The sequence below is a fragment of the Dendrobates tinctorius genome, unplaced genomic scaffold (genome assembly GCF_039654945.1).
Source record: "Dendrobates tinctorius isolate UK_male_01 unplaced genomic scaffold, ASM3965494v1 ptg000038l, whole genome shotgun sequence".
NCBI classification, from domain to species: domain Eukaryota; kingdom Metazoa; phylum Chordata; class Amphibia; order Anura; family Dendrobatidae; genus Dendrobates; species Dendrobates tinctorius.
The window spans coordinates 915,424-943,103 of NW_027361706.1; the positions used below are offsets into that span (position 1 = coordinate 915,424).

The window sequence follows — 27,680 nt, forward strand, 5'->3', positions numbered from 1 at the left end:
TCTTTATAGGATTGATTTGACTTATGTAACATCAATTGGGTGATAATTATTCACACCTATTTGCTTCACAATATATTCATCTTTTTCTTCAAGGCTTCGGAATATAATGTTGTAAAAGTGAAAGCAAATTGGTGAAGAGAGTTTTAACTCAAATGTGAAACTAATTGTCATCTTTACTATTTCTCCATTCCGTGTGCGGCTAACCACCTCATTGATCTTATTGAGTTTCTTTGGCAGGAAAACAACAGCTCCATCAATACCATGTGTTTTTCCTATTAATTCATCATGCTGGTAAAGCAGAGGTGAGATTAGGGATCTAAATTACATCTGTGGACTGTAGTAAAAATGACACTGTGCAAGACCCACTAGGGTCTAGCTACCAATTTGACATACCATATATACTCGAGTATAAGCCGACCTGAGCATCACCCGAGGCCCCTAATTTCGTCACAAAAAACTAGGAAAACTTATTGACTTGAGTATAAGCCGAGGGTGGAAAATGCAGCAGCTACTGGTAAATTTCAAAAATAAAAATAGATACTAATAAAAGTAAAATGGTGGCCCCATAAGATGCTCCATATTAATATATGCCCCATATAATGCTGCACAAAGGTTAATGGTGGCCCTATAAGATGCTCCATATTAACCCCTTTCTGTCATATGATGTACTATCCCGTCCATGTGACCTGGGACTTAATTCCCATGGACGGGATAGTACGTCATAGTGATCAGCAGCGCTCACGGGGGGAGCGCCGCTGATAGTGGCAGGGTCTCAGCTGATTATCACAGCTGACACCCGGCACTATGTGCCAGAGGCGGTCACGGACTGCCCCCGGCACATTAACCCCTGGCACACTGCGATCAAACATGGGCATAGGGAAGAATCACGCAGGGAACAGTGCAGGCCCCCGGATCCAAGATGGCCGCGGGGGCCTTCGGGGTCCTGCAGGGAGGTGGATTTCTCAGTGCCTGCTGAGATTAGGCGTTCAGAAAGCCTCCTGCAGTACATGTCAGATCGCTGATCTTACACAGTGCACTGCAAAGTGTCAGATCAGTGATCTGACACTTTACAGCAGAGGTCTCAAACTCGGCAGAGTAAATGTGCCGCACATAAAAAAAATTTGAGCTGGCGGGCGCCATTCCTTTCAAACTTAATACACCTCGTACACACACGGCTCCGCTCCATCCACCTCATACATACGTGGCTCCGCTCCGTACACCTCGTACACATGCGACTCCGCTCCGTACGCCTCGTTACTGTAGCCATTATCAAAGTGATCAGACCCATAGAAAACCTTGAAATAATCTTAAGCCAACCTGTTAATAATCATATCAAATTATAGATGCCGATACAGTTGAAAGCAGTAATGAAGGAGAGAGCATCATGTGATGCTCCCTCTCCCATCACTCGCCTCTGACTCAGCATGTACCAACAGGGGAGCTGATTTGAAGCTGAGAAGCTCTGCAGTATGCAGAAGCGAGAGCAGCAGGTAAGTACTGTGTGTGTGTGTCTGCTGTACTATTCTGTGTATGGGGGGACTGCACTATACTGTGTTGTGTATGTCTGCTGAACTATAGTGTGTATGGGGGGACTGCACTATACTGTGTTGTGTATGTCTGCTGAACTATAGTGTGTATGGGGGGACTGCACTATACTTTGGTGTGTGTGTGTGTGTCTGCTGTACTATACTGTGTGTGGGGGGACTGCACTATAGTGTGTTGTCTGCACTATACTGTGTGTGGGGGGGCCTCCACTATACTGTGTTGTGTATGTCTGCTGCACTATAGTGTGCATGGAGGGACTGCACTATACTTTGGAGTGTGTATATCTGCTGTACAATACTGTGTGTGGGGTTGACTGCACTATACTGTGTTGTCTGCACTATACTGTGTGTAGGGGGCTGCACTATACTGTGTTGTGTATGTCTGCTGCACTATAATGTGTATGGGGGGACTGCACTATACTTTGGTGTGTGTTTGTCTGCTGTACTATACTGTGTGTGGGGGACTGCACTATACTGTGTTGTCTGCATTATACTGTGTGTGGGGAGAATGCACTATACTGTTTTTTTGTGTGTCTGCACTATTCTGTGTGTGTGGGGGGACTGCACTATACTGTGTGTTTGGGGGACTGCACTATACTTTGTATGTGTGGGGGCTGCATTAAACTGTGTGTGGGGGCTGCTTTATACTGTGTGGGGGGCTGCATTATACTGTGTGTGGGGGCTGCACTATACTTTGTGTGTGTTTGTGGGGGGATGAATTATACTGTGTGTGTGGGGCTGCATTATACTCTGAGGGGGCTGCTTTATACTTTGGGGGTCTACATTATACTGTGTGTGTGGGGGGCTGTATTATAATCTGAAAGGGCTGCATTATACTCTGAGGGAGCTGCATTATTCTCTGAAGGGGCTGCATAATACTATGGGTGTGGGTTCTGCATTATACTGTGTGTGAGGGCTGCACTATGTGTGTGTGTGTGTGTTTGTGGGGGGCCGCATTATACTCTGAGGGGCTGCTTTATACTCTGAGGGGGGTTGCAGTATACTCTATCAAGGACCATGGGAGCGCATTTTACTATATGTACTATATGGGACCTGCATTATACAGTATCAAGGACTATCTGCACCAATCATTCTCCCTCAGCCAGAGTAAGGGTAGGTGCATACGGTCAGTAAATGATGTGGGTTGGATGCTGCGTACCAGATGTTACAGCATAGCGGATGGGATTTCAAGAAATCCCATGCCTACTGTGCGTGCACCGATGCCCGCGGATCACCCAGAGATGGACATGTGGCGTGTCTCTCCAGTTCGCAGCATGTCTATTTATCTTGCAGAGACACAAGCCTCCGTAAGATAAATCTCACCCGTACAATGTGTTTGAAGGTTTAATTCCGAACAGTTCAATGGACACATTCAGAATCACCTGCATTCAATAGCTGGCAACACTATGGACGTAGCGGACATGCGCTGCATACAAATCGCTGCCAATTACTGAACGTGTGCAGATACCCTAAAAATTCCAGGAAACAAGCGTTGAATGACTTCAATATTGTCGATCGGGCTCGTTTAGCGGCCTGAACTCAGCGCAAGTAAATACAACAGAAATGTTTCTGAGTGATGGAGCGATATGTGAGCATTTGCAGACCCACTTTAAGCTTTTGCCAAGGGCCCCACTTTGTCTAAAACCGACCCTGCATGGCGGACGCATCCCTCAAAGATCAACCCAACCCACCTCGTCAAGGAATCTCTGAAAAGGGACATCTCATTTGGTGTAAAGTTCATTAATAAAACCTAGTTGAAAAAATGATTTTTAGCCCCAAATACATGAATTTTAAGGAAAAAATACCCATATCCCAACAGTAGAAAAGTGAAGGGTATATGTCAAAGACTGAAATAACAAAAAAAGTTGAGAGTTAAAAAAAATTGGGGGCAATAAATATTATAATATGATTACACAGACAATATTTGTCACAGTAAGTACAGGTATAAATGTGAAACTATCACATTTTCTGCTTTTATTTTTAAGAAAGTTTTTTGCATTCAGGAAACTTTCTGATGTTCTATTCTCTTTAGATTTATTTGTGAGAATACTGACGATCTGCTGACAAAACCGTTCACTGGTGGTATTGATGATGATGGTAGTGATGATCTCACTGGTGGTAATGATGATGATGGTAGTGATGAGCTCACTGGTGGTAATGATGATGATGGTAGTGATGATCTCACTGGTGGTAATGATGATATTGTTGATGTTGTCCATCTTGAACTGTCCTCCCACCTCTCCTCCTGCTCCCTCTTTGACCGCTTACAATCAGGCTTCCGACTGCACCACTCAACTGAAACTGCCATAACTAAAGTCACCAACGACCTACTAACCGCCAAGAGCAAGCGACAATACTCAGTCCTTCTTCTCCTGGACCTGTCTTCTGCCTTCGACACTGTGGACCATTCCCTCCTGCTCCAGATTCTCTCATCTCTGGGCATCACAGGCTTGGCCCTATCCTGGATCTCATCATATCTAACAGACTGATCATTCTGTGTCTCCCTCTCCCACACCACCTCCTCACCTTTCCCATTCTCTGTCAGTGTTCCTCAAGGCTCAGTTCTAGGACCCCTACTCTTCTCCATCTACAACTTTGGCCTGGGACAGCTCATAGAATTCCACAGCTTGCAGTATCATCTCTATGCCGATGACACGCAGATCTACCTATCTGGACCTGACCTCACCTCCTTACTGACCAAAATCCCACAATGTCTGTCCGCTATTTCAGCTTTCTTCTCTGCTCGCTTTCTAAAACTGAACATGGACAAAACAGAATTCATAATCTTTCCCCCATCTCACTCTACCCCTCCACCAGACTTATCCATCAATGTCAATGGTTGCTCACTTTCCCCAGTCCCGCATGCTCGGTGCCTCGGGGTGATCCTCGACTCTGCCCTCGCTTTCAAGCCACTTATCCAAACCCTAACCTCCTGCTGTCGCAATCTCAAAAATATTTCCCGGATCCGTGCATTCCTTGACCATGACACCGCAAAAACACTAGTGCATGCCCTTATCATCTCCGGCCTTGACTACTGCAACCTCCTACTCTCTGGCCTCCCCTCTAGCACTCTGGCACCACTCCAATCCATCCTACATTCTACTGCACGACTAATCCACCTGTCTCCCCGTTATTCCCCAGCCTCTCCCCTATGCCAAGCCCTTCATTGGCTTCCTATTGTGCAGAGGCTCCAGTTCAAAACCCTAACTATGATATACAAAGCCACCCACAGCCTGTCTCCTCCTTACATCTGTGACATGGTCTCCCGGTACCTACCAGCATGCAACCTTCGATCCTCTCAAGATCTCCTTCTCTACTCTCCCTCTTATCTCTTCTTCCCACAACCGCATACAAGACTTCTCCTGTGCTTCCCCGATTCTCTGGAATTCCCTCCGCCTACACATCAGACTCTCGCCTACCATGGAAACCTTCAAAAAGAACCTGAAGACCCAGCTCTTCCGACAAACCTATAACCTGCAGTGACCCACAGTCTACTGATCCGCCGCACAACCTGCTCTACCCTCTCCTAGTGTATCCTCACCCAACCCTGTAGACTGTGAGCCCTTGCGGGCAGGGTCCTCTCTCCTTTTGTACTTATGTGTGTCTTGTACTGCTCATGTTTATTGTACTTGTCTATATTTGCCCCTTTTCACATGTAAAGCGCCATGGATAAATGGCGCTATAAAATTGTATAATAATAATAATAATAATAATAATAATAATAATAATGTTGTCTATAAATCTTGATTGTATTCTTTCTTCGTCTCTTTCAGCCTTCCACTGACCTTACCCAGTCCACTATTTCCTCTTTTCTGATATTGAAGGGACGCTCTGTTTGTGAAAAACAGGAGAAGATAATGTAATTATTTCTTTGGGTGTAATGGAGGAGGCCAACTCAAAATTAGTAAAGGTACTGTCACACTAAGCGATATCGCTAGCAATATCGCTATAACTTGTGACGTTATAGCGATATTGCTAGCGATATCGCTGTGTGTGATACTTACCTACAACCCGCTCCCCCCCTGGTTATCGCTGATCGCGCGAGAACGTTCAGGACCGCTTCTCGTCGTCAGCTTCCTGTTGTGATGACGAGCGACGCGTGGAGCCGGGCGGGAGGATGCAGGATCCCCTGGTGTGACAGGTAAGTAGCGACCCCCGTCCCCAGCGATGTCGCTGGTGAGATCTGCCAGTGTGGCAGCTCACTAGCGACCACTTAGCGATGCACCAGCGATCCTGACCGCGTCATATCGCTGGTCGGGATCGCTGGTACATCGCTAAGTGTGACAGTACCTTTAGGCCTCATTCAGATGTTTTGGGGTTGTTTTTGCATGCAAAGAGAAAATTTTCATCCATTTTTGGTCAATGTGTCCGCTTTTTCCATCACGGTACAATCGTTTTTTCCTCTATCCAAAAAATAAGTTCTCCTACCCTTTAAGCAGTAAAAAAAAATATGCAGTTCATTTGCTTTTTTTTTTATAGACCCACATTATTGTACTTACCTGGGTCATCACTTATTATTTCTATCAGCTCATCTTCTTCCTGAACCTTTGTTTTGTTACTGAAAATAGGAAATAGAGAAAATCTTTAATCTCCTTATCATGGGCAGGAATTCTAGAAGGAAGCAATGTGCAGAATAATGCATTGTCCAACTCCAGGAAATGCACCCTATTAAGAGCGGTTATAGGAAGCTTCGCCCCCAGCAATTTGCCTCCAGCAGTTCGCCCCAGGTACATTTTGCCCCCAGCATTTGGCCCCCAGGATGTTTCGCCACCGCACATTTCGCCCCCAGCGTTTCGCCCCTGGATGTTTCGCCCCCGGATGTTTCACCTAGAGCATTTTGTCCCTGGATGGGTCGCCATCTGATGTTTCGCCCCTAGCATGTTGACCCCTGATGTTTCACCCTCAGCTTTTGGGGTCAACATGCAGGGAACAAAACATCTAGGGCTGAACATACCTGAGGGTAAAATATACAGGACCCCAATTGCTGGGGATTCCTGTGGCTGCCTTTTCAGCAGCTCACCCAGTGTCTCATCTGGCTGGCCTTAAAGGAGTATTATCACCCTAGAACACAAAAAAACTGACATACTTACCTGTTCACAGCTGCAGCTCCTTGGGTATGGGGCGAAATGTGCGGGGGTGAAATGTGCGGGGTCGAAACACCCTGGGGGCAAAATGCTGGGGGCGAAATGTGCGGGGGCGAACTGCTGGGGGCGAACTGCGGGGGGGCGAAACATCCAAATCCCATATAACACAGTCCACATAGTATATAACACAGCCACATAGTATATAACACAGTCCATATAGTATATAACACAGTCCACATAGTATATAACACAGCCCACTTAGTATATAACACAGCCACATAGAATATAACACAGCCCACATAGAATATAACACAGCCCACATAATATATAACACAGCCCACATAGTATATAACACAGCCACATAGTATATAACACAGCCCACATAGTATATAACACAGCCACATAGTATATAGCACAATCCACATAGTATATAACACAGCCACATAGTATATAACACAGCCCACATAGAATATAATACAGCCTACATAGAATATAATACAGCCCACATAGTATATAAACACAGCCACATGGTATATAACACAGCCACATAGTATATAACACAGGCCACATAGTATATAACACAGGCCACATAGTATACAACACAGCCACATAGTATAAAACACAGCCCACATAGTATATAACACAGCCACATAGTATAGTGTATAACACAGCCACATAGTATATAACACAGGCCACATAGTATATAACACAGGCCACATAGTATATAACACAGCCAACATAGTATATAACACAGTCCACATAGTATATAACACAGCCCACATAGTATATAACACAGGCCACATAGTATATAACACAGCCCACATAGTATATAACACAGGCCACATAGTATATAACACAGGCCACATAGTATATAACACAGGCCACATAGTATATAACACAGTCCACATAGTATATAACACAGTCCACATAGTATGTAACACAGCCCACATAGTATATAACACAGGCCACATAGTATATAACACAGCCCACATAGTATATAACACAGTCCACATAGTATATAACACAGTCCACATAGTATGTAACACAGCCCACATAGTATATAACACAGCCCACATAGTATATAACACAGTCCACATAATATGTAACACAGCCCACATAGTATATAACACAGCCACATAGTATATAACACAGCTCACATAGTATATAACACAGCCCACATAGTATATAACACAGCCACATAGTATATAACACAGCCACATAGTATATAACACAGCCACAAAGTATATAACACAGCCACATAGAATATAACACAGCCACATGGTATATAACACAGCCACATAGTATATAACACAGCCCACATAGTATATAACACAGGCCACATAATATATAACACAGTCCACATAGTAAATAACATAGTCCACATAGTATATAACACAGCCAAATAGTATATAACACAGCCACATAGTATATAACACAGCCACAAAGTATATAACACAGCCACATAGAATATAACACAGCCACATGGTATATAACACAGCCACATAGTATATAACACAGCCCACATAGTATATAACACAGGCCACATAATATATAACACAGTCCACATAGTAAATAACACAGTCCACATAGTATATAACACAGCCAAATAGTATATAACACAGCCACATAGTATATAACACAGCCACATAGAATATAACACAGCCCACATAGAATATAACACAGCCACATGGTATATAACACATCCACATAGTATATAACACAGCCACATAGTATATAACACAGGCCACATAATATATAACACAGCCCACATAGTAAATAACACAGTCCACATAGTATATAACACAGCCCACATAGAATATAACACAGCCCACATAATATATAACACAGTCCACATCCCCCCCCCCCCCCGAGAATGGCCCCACAGTCCAGAACTCACTGATATATTAAAAAACTCCACAATTTTCACCTCTCCTCGTGCCATGCGCTGCTCCCGTCTGGCTCCTACATAAACATAAAAAGTACCAGCACAAAGTCAAGAAAATTTCATGTATATAAACTCAGATACATATCAGAAAATACAGAGAAAAAAATGAGTTTACCATATACAACGAAAAATAAGTATTTATTAATACAGAAGTTCATCAATTACATAAATAGTAAAATGTACAATAAAATATATCATATGTCAATTAGTATGTATGAATACACATGATCCACAAGACTGATGGCCACAGACTATGAGCAGAACATAATAGCAGGACAGAGCAAAAAATAACCTATGTCAAACCAATAGTAATAGAAAGAGTTAATGTAAACATCAGGCAGCTGATTCACTCAGTATCAGGAGGCTCATATAGCCAACCATGCAGTGCAATGGTATGCTGAACAAATGCCCCTAAATCATAAACATCACCATGGTAGTGTGGGAGGAATGGCCCCCGTCGAGTGTCCGGACCGGAACCAAGGGAGCCGTCATCTGGGTTCCGGGGGAAACTGTCCCCGGGGCACAGAGTTCGAGGACAGGCTGTTGTGACAGACAGATGGGCTGGAGGAGGGAACAATATAAAGGAGGCGGGGAATCCCCGGGACGATGAGTGAGCAGACTGTGACAGAGGCAGCAGGAGACTGTGGGAGCGACTGCAAGATAGAGCGACCTACCAGTGCCAGGGAAGATGCCGACTGAGGACTCCAGAGGGACGGTGGCAGGGCGATCATCCGAGATTTGCTGCCCCGCTCCAGCCCGCGGCTGCAGCCTACCCACGGTCGCCCGCGGCCGCTGCCATCTCGCTCCACCCCGCGGCAGCGACCTGTTCCCCGCCACCCGCAGTCGCCCTGCTCTCACCAGTGTTCGCGGCAAGTACAGTGCCGCCGCCGGCCACCACTGTCCCGCACCGGTTCACAGCAGGGGCCGAGCCTCTGCTGGCCGTGGACTCCCCGTCGCAGCCGTTAGCTGCGCGGGTGGTCTGTGATTCGCCACCCTACATCGCTGCCACTTGCCCCAGTCTGGGAACTGCGGCCCATCCGTCCAAGGACTCAGCCGGGGCCTGTGGGGCTCCAGTGTCATCAGAGCGCTGGAGCGTGCGAAGACTACGCCAACGCCTCAGCAACTGGGCCCAGCGACTACTACGCCGAAAGACCACCATCCCGAATGGCGAGGGACGCCTGGACGGCTAAGTTGACTATATATTTACGGACCCGTAGTCAGCCATACCGCGGCCCTATAGTGACCGGCTATTGCCGGAAGTAGTCGTGTTCTACCCGTTTGTGTTTGCTTGTTTTAGAGCCCCTGCGAGGGCAACCCGTGTTACTGTGGCACCCCTGAGGCTTCAGTCGCCACAGAGGTACTGCACCTCCTCCTGAGGTGTGGTGCCCCACCATCCAGGTAAGGTGAGATCTCCTGACCACGCTGCAACACTCGCATCCCACACAACATGGTAGTTCAGCAAAGCCACATTGCGGCTCCTTGCTTAGAGGGTAGCAGAGCACCTTTGGTGGTTCCCTGCTTGGAACACGAAACGTTCTGGGAGGCGGGTGGAGTTTAGACTACATAAAGAGCAGGAAGAGTTAGTTAGTCAGTCAGTCAGCGAGAGAGAGAGAGAGTCACTCGGAGAGGAGTGAGGATTCCTGGAAGAGGGATGGAGGAAGGAGTGCTGCAGCTGCCTCAGTGATCTGAGCCAGCTGGCACAGGAAAGGAAAGAAGGAGAAAGACATTGGACTGAAACCTGACCTTCTATGAGAGAGAGGGATTAGTACAGAATGAAGGAGAAAAATGGAACAGAGAGGACGTTGGTTAGAGGAGAACCCTGCCTAGAAGTTCTAAACGCAAGGCCGGGACCCGGTCCCCGAGGTTGTATGGATACTGAAGGCTCTGCAGCAGACACCGGTGGAGTAGTGAGCTACTCCCATCTAAGACTTGGGGGCACAACAGCAACTTGGATAGTGAGCTGGGACTCAGGAGTAAGGCATCCCCGAAGCAGGCTACAGCTGTCTGCTGTACAAGTAGAGTTCTTGGGAACATCTGTCAGGAGGCACTCCAGTGTAACTCAGTACTAGGAGTACTTCAGTAAAAGGCGCTATAGAGGAGACATTCAGAAAGGTACATGTTGGCGGAGTGTTCGAAGGGAGCATCCTATCTTGCCTGGAGGTTGACTGAGCCCAGGACCCGGAGGACACAGCACGGAGGCAGGCATCTGTGTGAACTGCAGACTGTGAGTAAAGCTTTGGAACTACATGCCCTGGTGTCCTCCACTTATTCCCGCATCACTACACCCTGCAAAGCTACATCTGGGCAACGGCCTCTACACCGCCTGTGCCTCTCCTCCATTGCTACATCTACACTGCCCTGGGACTACGGCTCCACCTGTGGGGAGCTTCACCATCTTGGCTGCAACCCACCACCAGTCCCAGAGGATCTGCATGCAGCGTCGGTCTAACACCTCACTTGCCGAACACCACAGGTGGCATCACAAACTATTCATAAACTTTATTTCATTGTTCATTCACCCCCTTTTTTGCCATGGAGCCCCAGGGCCACGGACCGGGTCACAGCTTCCGTGACACTCCCATTGAGATCAACGGGCCCGATACCGAGTACCCCGCTAGGCCCTGGTGTCGGCGCTCCATTACCGCTTTTGGTGATCAAGCCGTGACTGAGGAAAGTTCCCTCTAGTCTTATAAAAGTTATTATAGAAAGCACCAAATTGTCTCGCGACTCGTCACTGCATCCTGCGTACCTGCAATTACCACAGTATCAACAATAAATATATTTATGTATACATTACGTATGCAAAGACCGCTACATGACTAAGTAAAGAATGAAGAGGTTAATTACCCATAATGACTGCCCGTGCTGTGACCACGTTCCCCAACGCACGTTTCGCTTGATATTTCGTCGCTTCCTCAGGGGGCTCCTGTCTCAATGGCTGCACTGCCTGGCACACAGTGAGTGCGCGATGACGTCATCACACACCCGCAGTGTCAGAGGCAGAGGGGAATGATGGGAGAGGAGGCATCAGCTGACGCTCTCTCCTCCATCATTGCTTTGAACCGGAACCACCATGAGCACCGCAGGAAAGGCTATTAAATGCAAGGCCGCTATTGCCTGGGAACCATGCAAGCCCCTCAGCATTGAAGATATTGAAGTAGCTCCTCCAAAGGCTCATGAAGTCAGAATAAATCATGCAGAGCTTGCGATGGCCATCACAGTAACATCTGCAAAAAATTTTTGCAGAGTTTGCATTTGGAGCTCAATCAGGACTGATGGATGATGGTGCAAGCAGATTTACCTGTAAAGGCAAAGCGATTTATCATTACGCATGCACAAGTACATTCACTGAATACACTGTGGTGTCTGACATTTACGTTGCCAAAGTGGATGCCCGTGCCCTTGTTGAAGTTTGTCTTATAGGCTGTGGATTTTCTACTGGATATGGTGCAGCTGTCAACACTGCTAAGGGGACCAAGCGCTCTAGTTGTGCTGTTTTTGGCTTGGGAGGAGTTGGTTTTTCATCAATTGTAGGATGCAAGGATGCAAGCGCTACACGAATCATTGGAGTAGGTTCACATAAGGATAAGTATCCAAAAGCCTTACAACTGGGAGCCACTGAGTGCCTAAACCCAAAGGTTTACGATAAACCCATCCATGAGGTCATTACTGAGCTAACTAATGGAGGAGTGGATTTTGCCGTTGAATGTGCAGGACGCACTGAAACCATGCTGACTGCTCTCCAGTGTACTTACTGTGGAAATGGTGTTGCTTGTTTGCTCATGAAGTCAAAAGAAATCGTGCAGAGCTTGCGATGGCCCACACAGTAACATCTGCAAAAAATTAGAGTTTGCATTTGGAGCTCAATCAGGACTGATGGATGATGGTACAAGCAGATTTACCTGTAAAGGGAAAGTGATTTATCATTACTAGTGTTGAGCTTTCCGATACCGCAAGTATCGGGTATCGGCCGATATTAGCTGTATCGGAATTCCGATACTGACTTCCGTTACTTTTTTCGTATCGGATAACGGAATGGGAAGTTCCCATAATGCTATCAGCCCGCTCGCTTTGATTCAGCCAATGGGAATCCTCAGAAGTGTGGGCACATCCTGTTAGGCATGTAAACTATTGGCATGGCTGTGATTGGCTGCTGAAATGATGTCATGATGCACTATAAAAGCCGCCGCCATTTCTGGTCACTCGGCTGTGAATTCAGTTAGGGACAGGCTGCTGTTGAAGACTGTGAGGGACAGTTAGAAATAGCGATTCTCAAAACAATATTGTGCTTTACCCAGGCTACATAAACCACCACTGTAGCTTTCTTTTCCCTAGCAGCAGTGTTCACAGCTGTCTGCAAGGGCTGTGTGAGTGCAGCTCACGCTGTGGAGTGGGTCATGCAGCCACGTCTGGTTGTAGGCCGCCCAGCGTGCCTCACTGCTGCCTCATACATATTTTCCTTTTTGAGCTGCTTATTTTTAAAAAATTCTATCTAGTGTGCCTCCATCCGTATCAATATACGTTGGTTGCAAACACTAGTAGTAGACAGCGGAGCCTTTCTGCAGCCTTTCAGGGCTAGTGCCCACTTAGCTGCACTGTTCACGGCTGTCTGAGAGGTCTCTGACTGTGTGTGAGTGCAGCTCACGCTGAGTAGTGTGTCCTGCAGCTACGTCTGGTTGTAGGCCGCTCAGCGTGTCACTGCCTCACACATTTTTCTTTTATTGCAGCTCATTTTTTCTCCTATTAGTGTGCATCCATCCGTATCCATATATGGTGGTTGCAAACACTCTAGGAGTACACAGCGGAGCCTTTCTGCAGCCTTTCAGTTCTAGTGCCCACTTAGCTGCACTATTCACGGCTGTCTGAGAGGTCTCTGACTGTGTGTGAGTGCAGGTCACGCTGAGTAGTGTGTCCTGCAGCTACGTCTGGTTGTAGGCTGCTCAGCGTGTCACTGCCTCACACATTTTTATTTTATTGCAGCTCATTTTTTCTCCTATTAGTGTGCATCCATCCGTATCCATATATGGTGGTTGCAAACACTCTAGGAGTACACAGAGGAGCCTTTCTGCAGCCTGTCAGTGCTAGTGCCCACTTAGCTGCATTGTTCACGGCTGTCTGATAGGTCTCTGACTGTGTGTGAGTGCAGCTCACGCTGAGTAGTGTGTCCTGCAGCTACGTCTGGTTGTAGGCTGCTCAGCGTGCGTCACTGCCTCGCACATATTTTTCTTTAATTGCAGCTCATTTTTTCTTCTCCTATTAGTGTGCGTCCATCCATATCCATCTACATTGGTTGGTTGCAAACACTATATAAGAGTAGAGGAGCCTTTTTTCTGGCTTGTGCCCTTCAGCTGCAGCCAGATTAGTATTACCCAAATTTTTTGGAGCCTCATCTTTTGCATTGTAGGTTACCTGCCTGCATTGTAATAGCTCCAGAAAGTTGGTGATACTCTCACTTTCAAATCTTTGATCACATCATTTTAGTTTTTTTTCCCCCAAAAAAACCCAGCAAAGTTCACCAAACACTACATTTGAAAGTTGTGTAGGCCACATTAGCTCCCATTAAAGTGTAGTCGATACACACACTTCATAAAATTAGTGTTTCTTATACCTGTAACCAGCTGTTCAGGAATAAGCACACTAAGGCCCCCCTTTGTACTTTTCTGCCTATCTTTCTCAGTCTAGCAAGATGAAGAAGGCAGGGAGTAAGGCACGTGGGCGTGGAGTTTCAGCAGGGAGAGGACGTGGGGATTCTGCAGGGAGAGGACGTGGGGATTCTGCAGGGAGAGGACGTGGGGATTCTGCAGGGAGAGGACGTGGGGATTCTGCAGGGAGAGGACGTGGGGAGTCTGTGCCTGCTGTTGGCACCAGTGAGTCAGCATCCCCCAGTTTTAGCAGGCAACAGTCCTTTATGCGCAGCTTTGTAGGACCTCACCGTACCCCACTGCTGCGGGAGGAACAAATTGAAGCCGTTGTGGGATGGATGCCAGCTAACGCATCGACTTCAATTACTTCCACATCCTCTCAGGGCCAGAGCACCGAAGAGCAACCATCTGTCTCTTCACCACCTGCCAAAGTGCCCAGGCAGTCAGAGAGCACTGGACAGGAGCCATCACAGTCTCTACTTCTGTTCTTGGAATCTGTTGGTTTGGAAAGAGGGGGCCAGCCAAGCAGCATTCCAGATTGTGAAGAAGAGGGAGTATGCAGTGATGCGCAACTTCTTTGTCCCTCTGAATCTGAAGAGGCGGGTGGGCCAGTGCCTATGGTCAGCACACCTCAGTACGCATCAGATGATGACGAGACACAGTTGCCACTTTCTGTTGCGTACGGTGCTGGCGAGACAACCCAGGAGAAGCAGGTGTTTGAAGAGGGGAGTGTAGATGATGAGGTCCTTGACCCATCATGGCGTGAGGAACAGGAAGGTGGTGGGAGCAACTCTGAGGAAGAGATTCCCCGAACGGCCAAAACCGGAGGGAGAGGGAGAGGGGCAGACTTGGTTGCCTGTAGCCTCCACTTCGGCACACGTTAGGAGCATTCCACTTTCAAAAGGCAAAACGGGCGCTCCCAAGACTTGCAGTGCGTGGTCCTTTTTTGACACAGTTGCAGATGACATTTGCTTTGTCAAATGCAAGCTGTGTCATCAGAGAGTCAAAAGAGGGAAAAATGTCAGCAACTTCAATACCACTAATATGTGGAAACATGTGCGGACCAAGCACGAGGTGGAGTTACACAGACACACTGAAGACGTAGGCCAACGTACAGCACCACCTACCACCTCTTCAGCTCGTGTTGGGGCCTCTTCCTCCAGCTCACACACAGCTGGTTCGGCTTCCTCACAGGATCGCCAAGGAAGAACCTCTGGCACTGTTGTCCGGAGACCCTGTGACATTCCACCCACAGCACCACATTCCAAGTCATCCTCACACTCCCAGGCCACTCGACAGCCATCGGTAGCACAGGCATGGGAGAAAGGTGACCATACTCGGCAAACCATCCCCGAGCACAGGCTCTGAATGCTAGCATTGCCAAACTACTGGCACTTGAAATGCTGTCATTCAGGCTGGTGGAGACTGACACCTTCCGGGACTTCATGGCATTGGCGGTCTCACAATACACCGTGCCCAGCCGCTTTTATTTCAGCAGGCGAGCCGTCCCTGCCCTGCAGAAACATGTGGAGGCAAACATAAAACATGCGCTACTAAACGCCGTCAGTAGCAAGGTCCACCTGACCACCGATGCGTGGACCAGTAACCATGGACAGGGACACGATACCTTTCCCTCACTGCACATTGGGTCAATGTTGCTGAGCCGGGTACAGATCTGGAGAGTGGCGCTGTACGTGTTCTGCCAACTCCACGGATTGCAGGAATCCAGTCTGTACACATTGACTCCTCCTCCTACTCAAGTTCCTCTGAAACAGCGCAGCAGGAGCCTGTTATGACCGATATGAGCACAGCCGTGGCCAAACGTCAACAGGCCGTACTGAAATTAATTTCTTTGGGGAATCGAAGCCACACAGCGCAGGAGCTCTGGAATGCCATCAAGCAGGAGAGCGACGTGTGGTTTCTGCCAGCGAATCTCCAGCCGGGCTTGGTAGTGTGTGACAATGGCCGAAATCTGGTGGCAGCTCTTGGCCTTTGCAACCTCACTCACATCCCATGTCTGGCACATGTGCTCAACTTGGTCGTGCAGAGCTTTCTGAGCGACTATCCGGATCTTGATGCACTGCTGCACAAGGTCCGCATAGAGTGCGCTCACTTGCAGCGTTCCAGCACGGCAAGGTCGCGCCTTGCTGCTCTGCAGCGCGGATTACGCCTTCCGGAACATCGCATCATATGTGACTTACCCACCAGGTGGAATTCTACGTTACATATGTTGGAGCGGTTGTGTGAGCAGCAGGCAGCAGTCATGGAGTACCAGCTGCATCAGGCGCAAACAAGTCGCACTGTGCGCCGGTCACACTTCAGCACCACTGACTGGGCCTCTATGAAGGACATCTGCCTCGTTTTGCGTGCCTTCGATGATTCCACGCGGATGGCGAGTGCAGATGATGCACTAGTCAGCATGACTGTCCCCCTTATCTGTCTGCTTCAAAAAACACTGCAAGCACTAAGGGATGAGGTTTTGGAAGAGGTGGAGGATGAGGAGTCCCAAATGCCATCTGCTACTGGACAGTCTGCGCTACGTGCTTCCTCACAAAGGCCTAGGCAGGGGACACTTTGTGAGGCGGATGAGGAGGAGTCGATGGAGGAGGAAGACATCTCTCCAGAGGAGGGAGGTACACAAAGCTCTAGTCAGTATGTACAGCGAGGGTGGGGTGATGCAGAGCAGGCAGAGATCACGCCTCAAGCAGGGGACAGCGGTTCTTTGGCAGTTGGGAGTCTTCAGCACATGGTTGACTTCATGCTGCAGTGCCTGAGAAACGACCGTCGCATCGCCCACATTCTCTATACGGCTGATTATTGGGTGTACACCCTCCTAGATCCTCGCTACCGGGACAACTTGCAAACCCTCACACCAACGTTGAACCGGGAGTGTAAACTGCGGGAGTACCAAGACACACTGGTGCAGTCCATCATGTTTTCCATTCAACCCGACAGCAGTGGTGCTAGTGCTTTACAAAGCACCTCTGTGCGTCGAGCCAGAGGAGGAAACTCGGCACAAAGAGGGAGCAGAGGCAGCGCCTCAGCACAAGGCAAGACCACTATGGCCCAAATGTGGCAAAGTTTTGTGCGTCCGCCACAATTGTCTACACCATCACTGACGGCTCCAGTCAGCAGGAGGCAACGTTTCCATCAGATGGTGACAGACTACATGTCTTGCCCTGTGAGTGTACTCCCAGATGGCTCTTCCCCCTTCAAGTTTTGGGTCTCTAAGCTGGATACATGGCCAGAGCTTAGCCAGTATGCATTGGAGGTGCTGGCTTGCCCTGCTGCCAGTGTATTATCGGAACGCGTCTTTAGTGCCGCAGGTGGTGTACTAACAGACCGTCGCACGCGACTTTCTTCCGATAACGTTGACCGGCTTACTTTTCTGAAAATGAACAAGGCCTGGATCTCCCCAGAATTTGCCAGTCCTCTTCCCGACTAAATAATTGGTTGGCAACTGTATCCAGGTCTCCTGTTGTGTTCATGTTTCTACCACCTGAACTATAATCCCTGGGCTTCAACACAGCCAGTTGTCGCTCAGATGTGTCGTCTGCACAGAGAAAAACACTAGCTCCTGTGTTATTGGGGTTCAGTAATGCCAGCTGCTCCCCTGCTGTGTGGACTGCAAAGTCTCCTGCTCCATCCACATTCAAACTACTACTGATTTTTAACCGTGCTTCACTTAGGCCTCTGGCTCCACTGTCTCTAGTATTTCCCCTGGCCTCCAACCCCGCCAGTTGCTGCTCTGAAGTGGCGTCTGCACAATCCACACTTCTTCCTGAGTTACTGGGGCTCAGTCACGTCAGTTGATCCCCTGATGTGTGTCCGGCAAGGTCTCCTGGTCTGTCCACATTCCCATTACTAGTAGTATGAATGAGGACAGAGCAGGAGACCTTGCCGGACACACATCAGGGGATCAACTGACAGGACTGAGCCCAAGTAACACAGGAACAAGTGTGGATTGTGCTGACGCCACTTCAGAGCTGTCACTGGTGGGGTTGGAGGCCAGGGGAAATACTAGAGACAGTGGAGCCTGAGGCCTAAGTGGAGCACGGTTACAATCAGTAGTAGTCTACAACCTCTATAAAACGTGCTGCAAGTTGGCCTCAGCCTGCTCCATGCTTCATCCTGGGCTCCAACAACGCCAGTTGGTGTTCAGAAGTGCCGTCTTCACAGAACAAAACACACTAGCTCCTGTGTTAGTGGGATTCAGTAATGCCAGCTGTTCCCCTGCTGTGTAGACGGCAAAGTCTCCTGCTCCATCCACATGCCAACAACATCAGACCTCAGCCTGCTCCATGCCTCATCCTGTGCTCCAACAACGCCAGTTGGTGTTCAGAAGTGCCGTTTTCACAGAGCAAAACACACTAGCTCCTGTGTTAGTGGGGTTCAGTAATGCCAGCTGTTCCCCTGCTGTGTAGACGGCAAAGTCTCCTGCTCCATCCACATGCCAACAACATCAGACCTCAGCCTGCTCCATGCCTCATCCTGTGCTCATACAACGCCAGTTGGTGTTCAGAAGTGCCGTCTTCACAGAGCAAAACACACTAGCTCCTGTGTTAGTGGGGTTCAGTAATGCCAGCTGTTCCCCTGCTGTGTGAATGGCAATGTCTCCTGCTGCCTCCAAACTCACACTGCAACGCATTTTCTCCTCGCTCCAAGTAGGCCTCAGCCTGCTCGGAGCATTGATCCTGGGCTACAACACAGCCAGTTGTAGCTTGGAAGTGCTGTCCGCACAGATTCAAACACTCGCTCCTGTGTCTGTGGGGTTCAGTAACGCCTGCTGTTCCCCTGCTATGTGGATGGCAAAGTCTCCTGCTGCCTCCAAAATCACACTACTACTGATTTTCCACCGTGCTCCACTTAGGCCTCTGGCTCTACTGTCTCTAGTATTTCCCCTGGCCTCCAACCCCGCCAGTCACTGCTCTGAAGTGGCGTGTGCACAATCCACACTTGTTCCTGTGCTACTGTGGCTCAGGCACGTCAGTTGATTCACTGATGTGTGTCCGGCAATGTCTGCCGCTCTGTCCCCATTCCCATTACTAGTAGTCGGAACGTGGACAGAGCAGGAGACCTTGCCGGACACACATCAGTGGATCAACTGACGTGACTGAGCCCCAGTCACACAGGAACAAGTGTGGATTGTGAACACGCCACTTCAGAGCGGCGACTGGCGGGGTTGTAGGCCAGGGGAAATACTAGAGACAGTAGAACCAGAGGCCCAAGTGGAGCCCAGTAAAAATCAGTAGTTGTGTACAACCAATATAAAACTGCGGTCGGGTTTGCCGAGTCTATGGTGCCTGCAGTTTTGGTGCTTTCTATGTGGGCTGCGGGTTCTGGTAATAAAGGCTGGTTCTGTAGTGCCAATAGGACAAGCACCCCCTGTTGGACTGTGGGTTTCGGAAACTGCGTCCTGCTCGCGGCCTTGCAACTTTGTTGATCATGGGTACCTTCTGCTACCCATCCTGGTTCCAGCACCGTCTGCTGGTTCCCGGCAGAGCCTTTGGCATTGTTGCCTCCTTGTCGGTATCCGAGTTCCAGCAACGTCTGCTGGTTCTTGGTAGTGCTTTTCAGCACAGGTAACTCCAGCTTAGAAACCGTGTTCCAGCACCGTCAGCTGGTCCACGGTTGTGCCATTGGCTCTTCTTCCTTCTGCTGCCCCTCTGGGTTCCAGCACCGTCAGCTGGTTCTCGGTAGTTCCATTGACTCTTGTAGCTTCTGCTACCCATCCGGGTTCCAGCACCGTCAGCTGGTTCTCGGCAGTGTCTTTGGCACGGGTACTCCCTCCTTCCCAGCCTGGTTCCAGCATGCCTGCTGTTTCCGGGTAGTGTCAACGTAACTTTGCAACCGATACGTTGTCCTGTCGTGTTGCGGTCGGGTTTGTCAAGTCCATGATGCCTGCAGTTTTGGTGCTTTCTATGTGGGCTGCGGGTTCTGGTAATAAAGGCTGGTTCTGTAGTGCCAATAGGACAAGCACCCCCTGTTGGACTGTGGGTTTCGGAAACTGCGTCCTGCTCGCGGCCTTGCAACTTTGTTGATCATGGGTACCTTCTGCTACCAATCCGGGTTTCAGCACCGTCTGCTGGTTCCCGGCAGAGCCTTTGGCATTGTTGCCTCCTTGTCGGTATCCGAGTTCCAGCAACGTCTGCTGGTTCTTGGTAGTGCTTTTTAGCACATGTAACTCCTGCTTAGAAACCGTGTTCCAGCACCGTCAGCTGGTCCACGGTTGGGCCATTGGCTCTTGTTCCTTCTGCTGCCCCTCCTGGTTCCAGCACCGTCAGCTGGTTCTCGGTAGTTCCATTGAGTATTGTAGCTTCTGCTACCCATCCGGGTTCCAGCACTGTCAGCTGGTTCTCGGCAGTGTCTTTGGCACGGGTACTCCCTCCTGCCCAGCCTTGTTACAGCACGCCTGCTGTTTCCGGGTAGTGTCAACGTCACTTTGCCACCGATACGTTGTCCTGTCGTGTTGCGGTAGGGTTAGCCGAGTCTATGGTGCCTGCAGTTTCGGTGCTTCCTATTTGGGCTGCGGGTTCTGGTAAAAAAGGCTGGTTCCATAGTGCCAATAGGACAAGCACCCCCTGTAGGACTGTGGGTTTCGGTAACTGCGGCCTGCTCGCGGATGCAAAACTTTGTTAATCATGGGTACCTTCTGCTACCCATCCGGGTTCCAGCAACGTCAGCTGGTTCCCGGCAGAGCCTTTGGCCTAGGTGCCTCCTTGTCGGTATCCGAGTTCCAGCAACGTCTGCTGGTCCTTGGTAGTGCTTTGGAGCACAGGTACCTCCTGCTTAGTAACGGTGTTCCAGCACCGTCAGCTGTTCCACGGTTGTCCCATTGGCTCTTGTTCCTTCTGCTACCCATCCTGGTTCCAGCACCGTCAGCTGGTTTTCGGCAGTGCCTTTGGCCTAGGTGCCTCCTTCTTGGTATCTGAGTTCCAGCAACGTCTGCTGGTCCTTGGTAGTGCTTTGGAGCATAGGTACCTCCTGCTTAGTAACTGTGTTCCAGCACAGTCAGCTGGTCCACGGTTGTGCCATTGGCTCTTGTTCATTCTGCTGCCACTCCGGGTTCCAGTACCGTCAGCTGGTTCTCGACAGTTCCTCAGCCTTCTTGTAACTTCTGCTACTTTTCCAAGTTCAAGCTTGTGGAAATGGTTTTTGATTCTCACTCTGGATCTCCATGAAAATGACCCTGAAGACGAATTCCCTGAAGACCACACAGAAGAATACCTAAAAGATGACCCTGAAGAAGATGACCAAGAGGACAAAGAACTGGAAGACAACCACCAAGATGCAGAACAACAAGAGACAGAAGACCAAGAAGCATAAAAAACAAAAGCAGAAGAACATTAAGCATGACTAAAAATCTGAGCAAAGGATATTATCAAATTTATTAGCAGAAGAAGACTAAGCACCCCTTGTAGGACTGTGGGTTTCGGTAACTGCGGCCTGCTCGCGGATGCAAAACTTTGTTAATCATGGGTACCTTCTGCTACCCATCCGGGTTCCAGCAACGTCAGCTGGTTCCCGGCAGAGCCTTTGGCCTAAGTGCCTCCTTGTCGGTATCCGAGTTCCAGCAACGTCTGCTGGTCCTTGGTAGTGCTTTGGAGCACAGGTACCTCCTGCTTAGTAACGGTGTTCCAGCACCGTCAGCTGTTCCACGGTTGTCCCATTGGCTCTTGTTCCTTCTGCTGCCCCTCCGGGTTCCAGCACCGTCAGCTGGTTCTCGGTAGTTCCATTGAGTATTGTAGCTTCTGCTACCCATCCGGGTTCCAGCACCGTCAGCTGGTTTTCGGCAGTGCCTTTGGCCTAGGTGCCTCCTTCTTGGTATCCGAGTTCCAGCAACGTCTGCTGGTCCTTGGTAGTGCTTTGGAGCACAGGTACCTCCTGCATAGTAACTGTGTTCCAGCACAGTCAGCTGGTCCACGGTTGCGCCATTGGCTCTTGTTCATTCTGCTGCCACTCCGGGTTCCAGTACCGTCAGCTGGTTCTCGACAGTTCCTCAGCCTTCTTGTAACTTCTGCTACTTTTCCAAGTTCAAGCTTGTGGAAATGGTTTTTGATTCTCACTCTGGATCTCCATGAAAATGACCCTGAAGACAAATACCCTGAAGACCACACAGAAGAATACCTAAAAGATGACCCTGAAGAAGATGACCAAGAGGACAAAGAACAGGAAGACAACCACCAAGATGCAGAACAACAAGAGACAGAAGACCAAGAAGCATAAAAAACAAAAGCAGAAGAACATTAAGCATAAGACTAAAAATCTGAGCAAGGGATATTATCAAATTTATAAGCAGAAGAAGACTAAGCAGTGTATGGGGGTGTGTTATGAAAGAGTCACCGAAGGAGGAAAAAACAAAAATACAAGCTAAGTCCAGAAAAACTGGAGAGGTTGGTAGCTATTGGATTGCAGACCCCTGATCCTATCCACAACAACTAACAGTAGCCGTGGGGGGTTCCTACGATGCCCTAGACCCCTCGATCACAGCCGGAGAACAAAATAGGCCTAAAGAAAGAAAGGTGAAATCTAAACTGCCCCAGAGCAGACCCCAAAGCAATAGGCAGCCCCCAACAAATAATGACGGTGAACCAAGATGAAAACACTAACACAGATAGAAAGATAGGTTGAGCAAACGATGGGGCCCAAGCTAACTAAAAAGGACAGGATAGAAAAGCTGCTGTCTGCAATCCGTAAAAATCCCTACCAAAAACACTACCAAAAAATGTCCCAACCGTCTGATAGGAAAAACAGGCCCTGAAGTCGCTATATCAGCATTCAGGTAAATTCTGAAGACAGAGCCAAGAGACCACCATAGTATCTTTTACGGTTTCTGACAAATGCTTCCGAAAGAGAGCTGCCAAGGCACCATCATTCCAGGTAGTAAGGACCGCCCACTTTTGGAATTTTTGACAGTACAACTCTGCAGAATCCCGACCCTGGCTCAATGCCAACAGGGCCTTTTCAGCCTGATCAATAGCATTAGGTTCATCATACAACAACCCCAAGGCTTGAAAAAATGCGTCCACATTAGTAAGAATAGGATCATCAGGTTTCAAAGAAATCCTGGGGATCGCCGCGCAGCAAAGAGATGACAATTTTAACCTGCTGCGCGGAGCTCCCCGACGAGTTAGGCTTCAAGGCAAAAAATAATTTACAATTATTCTTAAAATTCAAAAATTTAGACCGATCCCCAAAAACACATCAGGAGTAGGGTTCTTTGGTTCAGCAGCATGTGAATGAGCAAGATAGGCGGAAATTCTCCGCACTTCAGCAGTGAGCTGCTCCACACGATCAGACAATTGCTTCATCTCCATTGAGAAAGAAAAAAAAAAATTCCCCCTACGGCCTCAGAGACATAGAGGAAGAAATATACACAAAAAAAAAAAAAAACATTCTGACAAACTTTCTTTTTTTTTTACAATTCTTTCCTGCTATTGAGTACCCTAGGATCTGCGGTATGGCTGGTAATTCTGTTATGAATGAGTCACCGAAGGAGGAAAAAACAAAAAACAAGCTAAGTCCAGAAAAACCGGAGAGGTTGGTAGCTATCAGATTGCAGACCCCTGATCCTATCCACAACAACTAACAGTAGCCGTGGGGGGTTCCTACGATGCCCTAGACCCCTCGATCACAGCCAGAGAACTAAATAGGCCTAAAGAAAGAAAGGGGAAATCTAAACTGCCCCAGAGCAGACCCCAAAGCAATAGGCAGCCCCAACAAATAATGACGGTGAAGCAAGATGAAAACACTAACACAGATAGAAAGATAGGTTGAGCAAACGATGGGGCCCAAGCTAACTAAAAAGGACAGGATAGAAAAGCTGCTGTCTGCAATCCGTAAAAAACCCTACCAAAAAATGTCCCAACCGTCTGATAGGAAAAACAGGCCCTGAAGTCGCTATATCAGCACTCAGGTAAATTCTGAAGACAGAGCCAAGAGACAAAAATGGAACTCAGCACACCCCCGACCGGGGATGGCTGAACTCCAAAAAACAAGGTAAACAAAACAAAACTAATAAGTTCAATAGCAGAGCAAAAATTTATCTTTGGGAAGCAGGAATCAGACTGGTCTCCAAGAATCCAGCAGAGAAATCACCAGCGACTCAGAAGGGCGTCGGCTGCCTTATATCCAGTCAGAATTTCCTGTTACCCAGTCATCATCTACCAGATCAGGTGTTTGGTAATCAGCCTCACTACCTTCCTTCACCAGAAGAGGGAGTTCATCAGACAGCGACGGTGAAGGGGAAAATGAACTCACAACAGGGGTGTGTCCGTTCCTCCTCGTGGTGCCCCTGGAAAAGGCCTGCTGCTGCAGGACAAACTGAACGCGGACAAATCCTGTTGTAAATCTTTTGTGACAGGCTGAACGGAAGGTGTAATCTTCAAACTTTTATAGATAACAACTACAGGAATGCCTGACACAAATAAGAATATGATGAAGAAGAATAGGAAGAAGATGAAGAAGTAGAATATGAAGAAGAATAATAGTTGAATAAGAAGAATATGAAGAATGTAAAAAAAAAAAAGAAAAAGAAGAAAAAAAAGAAGAAAAAGAAGAAGAAGTTGATGAAAAAGATGCTGCTGCTGAGGATCATGAAGGAGAAAGTGTGGGAGAAGTAAAAAAGAAGGTAAAGAGCATGGAAGTAGTGAAACATACATATCTGACAAAAAATTAAAGACTTTAACATAGTCAATATCTTTGTAACTACGAACGTCTTTAAAAAAAAAAAAAAATCCTGCTATTCCATTTGATTGGGCTAAACCTCTATGGCTTTAATGTCTCCTACACCTCCCACAATACATTCTACATTATTATTAGTTGTTTTTCTTCATGTAGAATTAACCTACAGGGAAAGAAAGGGTTTTTTTTAATTCCGATATTTCTGTTCCATTGACTTGAATGGGACTTCCAGGATCGGAATCTGCGATACCCGATACTTTTTTTTAGATCGGCCGATCCATTCCGATACGATATTTTTCAATATCGGGTGGTATAGCTCAACACTAATCATTACGCATGCACAAGTACATTTACTGAATACACAGTGGTGTCTGACATTTGCGTTGCCAAAGTGGATGTGTGGCGCCCCTGAGGCTCAGTCGCCACAGAGGTACTGCACCTTCTCCTAAGGTGTAGTGCCCCACCACCTAGGTAAGTAGGGAACTCCTTTCCACACTCCAACACCTGCACCCCACACACAGGATAGTTCAGCAGGACCACATTGCGGCTCCATGCTTAGAGGGTAGCAGCGCACCTTTCGTGGGTCCTTGCTTCGTAACACGAGATGTGCTGGGAGGTGGGTGGAGTTGAGATATATAAAAGGTTGGGAAGGTTTAGAATTACAGATCAGTCTGGAGGTTCAGTCTGACAGAGGGTCAGAAAGGAAGGAAGGGAGCCACTCGGGAGGAGTGGGGATCCCTGGAAGAAGGGATGGAGGAAGGAGTGCTGCAGCTGCCTCAGTGACCTGAGCCATCTGGCACGGAAAAGGAACAGAAGGAGAAAGACGTAGAACTGCAACCTAAGCTTCCATAAGAGAGAGAAGAAACAGTGCGGAACGAAGGAGTAGGAGAACAGAGAGGAGTTGTGGGTTGGAAGAGGAACCCTGCCTATAGGTTCTCAGCGCAAGGCCAGGGACCGGTCCCCGAGGTTGTATGGACACTTATGATTCTGCAGCAGACACTGGTGGAGTAGTTGGCTGTAAATGCACTACTCCCATCTAAGACTTGGGGCACAACAGCAACTGAATAGAGAGCCAGGACTCCGGAGAAGGGAGTCCCCAAGAGAGGCTACAGCTGTCTGCCATACGAGTAGAGTTGTTAGGAACATCTGACAGGAGGAACTTCAGAGTACCACGGTGCTCGAGCTCTTCACACTAAAAGGCGCAATAGAGGAGTCGTTTAGGAAAGGTACATGTTGGCGGAGTGTTGGAGAGGATAATCCTGACTAGCCCGGGAGGTTGATTGAGTCTCTACCCCGGAGTCAGGCACCAGTGTGTACCATGAACTGTGAGTAAAGCTTTGGAACTGCAAGCCCTGGTGTCTTCCATTCATTTGTGCGCCAACACCGTCAGCACCGCTACATCTGGCTACCAACATTCCTCACACCGCCTACGCCTATTCACTGTCCTGGGGTTACAGCTTCACCTGTGGGGAGCTACACCATCTATGCTGCAACACACCATCAGCCCCAGAGGATCTGCACGAAGCGTTGGCTTACCATCTTGCTTGCCAAACACCACAGGTGGCGTCACAAACTATCACATAAACTATATTACAAACCACCATTGATTTGGGCGCCCAGGGCCACGGACCGGGTCACAGCTGCTGTGACTTATCCCACTTACACTGGCCCGGTACCGAGTACCCCACAGCCCTTGGAGGGCGACCCAGATGCCCGTGCCCTTGTTGAAGTTTGTCTTATAGGCTGTGGATTTGCTACTGGATATGGTGCAGCTGTCAACACTGCTAAGGTGACCAAGCGCTCTAGTTGTGCTGTTTTTGGCTTGGGAGGAGTTGGTTGTTCAGCAATTGTAGGATGCAAGGATGCAAGCGCTACACGAATCATTGGCGTAGGTTCACATAAGGATAAGTATCCAAAAGCCCTACAACTGGGAGCCACTGAGTGCCTAAACCCAAAGGATTATGATAAACCCATCCATGAGGTCATTACGGAGCTAACTAACGGAGGAGTGGATTTTGCCATTGAATGTGCAGGACGCACTGAAACCATGCTGACTGCTCTCCAGTGTACTTACTGTGGAAATGGTGTTGCTGTTGTGTTGGGTGTGGCATCTCCCAAGGACACACTTTGTTTGCATCCAGGTTTGCTTGTCACAGGGCGTACCTTGAAAGGATCTATATTTGGAGGCTACAAGGGTTCTGATATCCCAAAACTGGTTACAGATTATATGAACAAAAGGAACAATCTGGAACATTTAGTAAGCAAGAAGCTAGCCCTGGAAAAAATCAATGAAGCATTTGAACTGCTTAGCAGTGGGGCAGGAGCTCGGAGTATTGTGATATTCTAATCGTACTGCAAGTGAAAATATGGAAGTAGACCATGGAGCTGTCCTTGTAGAAATGCACTTTACAGCTTCTGATTAATCATATCTTATATGCATACATTCTCCTATCTGATTGGTGTATGATTTTTTTGTTCACAGTGATAGAATCCACTTAAGAATTTCGGCATTTGCTTTGGTTCAACTTCTATACTAATGCAGACACCGGTATAGTTCAATGTGGCGGCGGTGGGGGGAGTCGCCACTAGCGGCAGGTGGGCCCCCCGCCTCACGGGCCCCATAGCGGATGTGTGATGTGCCGCTACCCGGGGGGCCCCTGGGTTAGCGGGGAACCTAGGCAGCTGCCTGGTCTGCCTGCCCCTAACGCCGTTACTGCTCCTGGGACTCGCCATGGTGGGAGGAAAGAGGATCAGGGTGAGGATTCTGTGGTCCAGACTCCTG

The 27,680-nt window shown here is 48.3% G+C and overlaps 1 protein-coding gene across 1 annotated transcript; it reads left to right on the forward strand.

Moving 5' to 3' along the window:
• Positions 1-1,469: 1,469 nt before the first annotated feature.
• On the forward strand, positions 1,470-27,245 carry LOC141088161 (NADP-dependent alcohol dehydrogenase-like). The gene is made up of 5 exons (XM_073574086.1): positions 1,470-1,490; positions 5,318-5,403; positions 12,362-12,491; positions 25,221-25,295; positions 26,598-27,245. Exons 1-5 carry the CDS (start codon positions 1,470-1,472, stop codon positions 27,243-27,245), a joined length of 960 nt encoding a protein of 319 aa, XP_073430187.1.
• Positions 27,246-27,680: the final 435 nt, after the last annotated feature.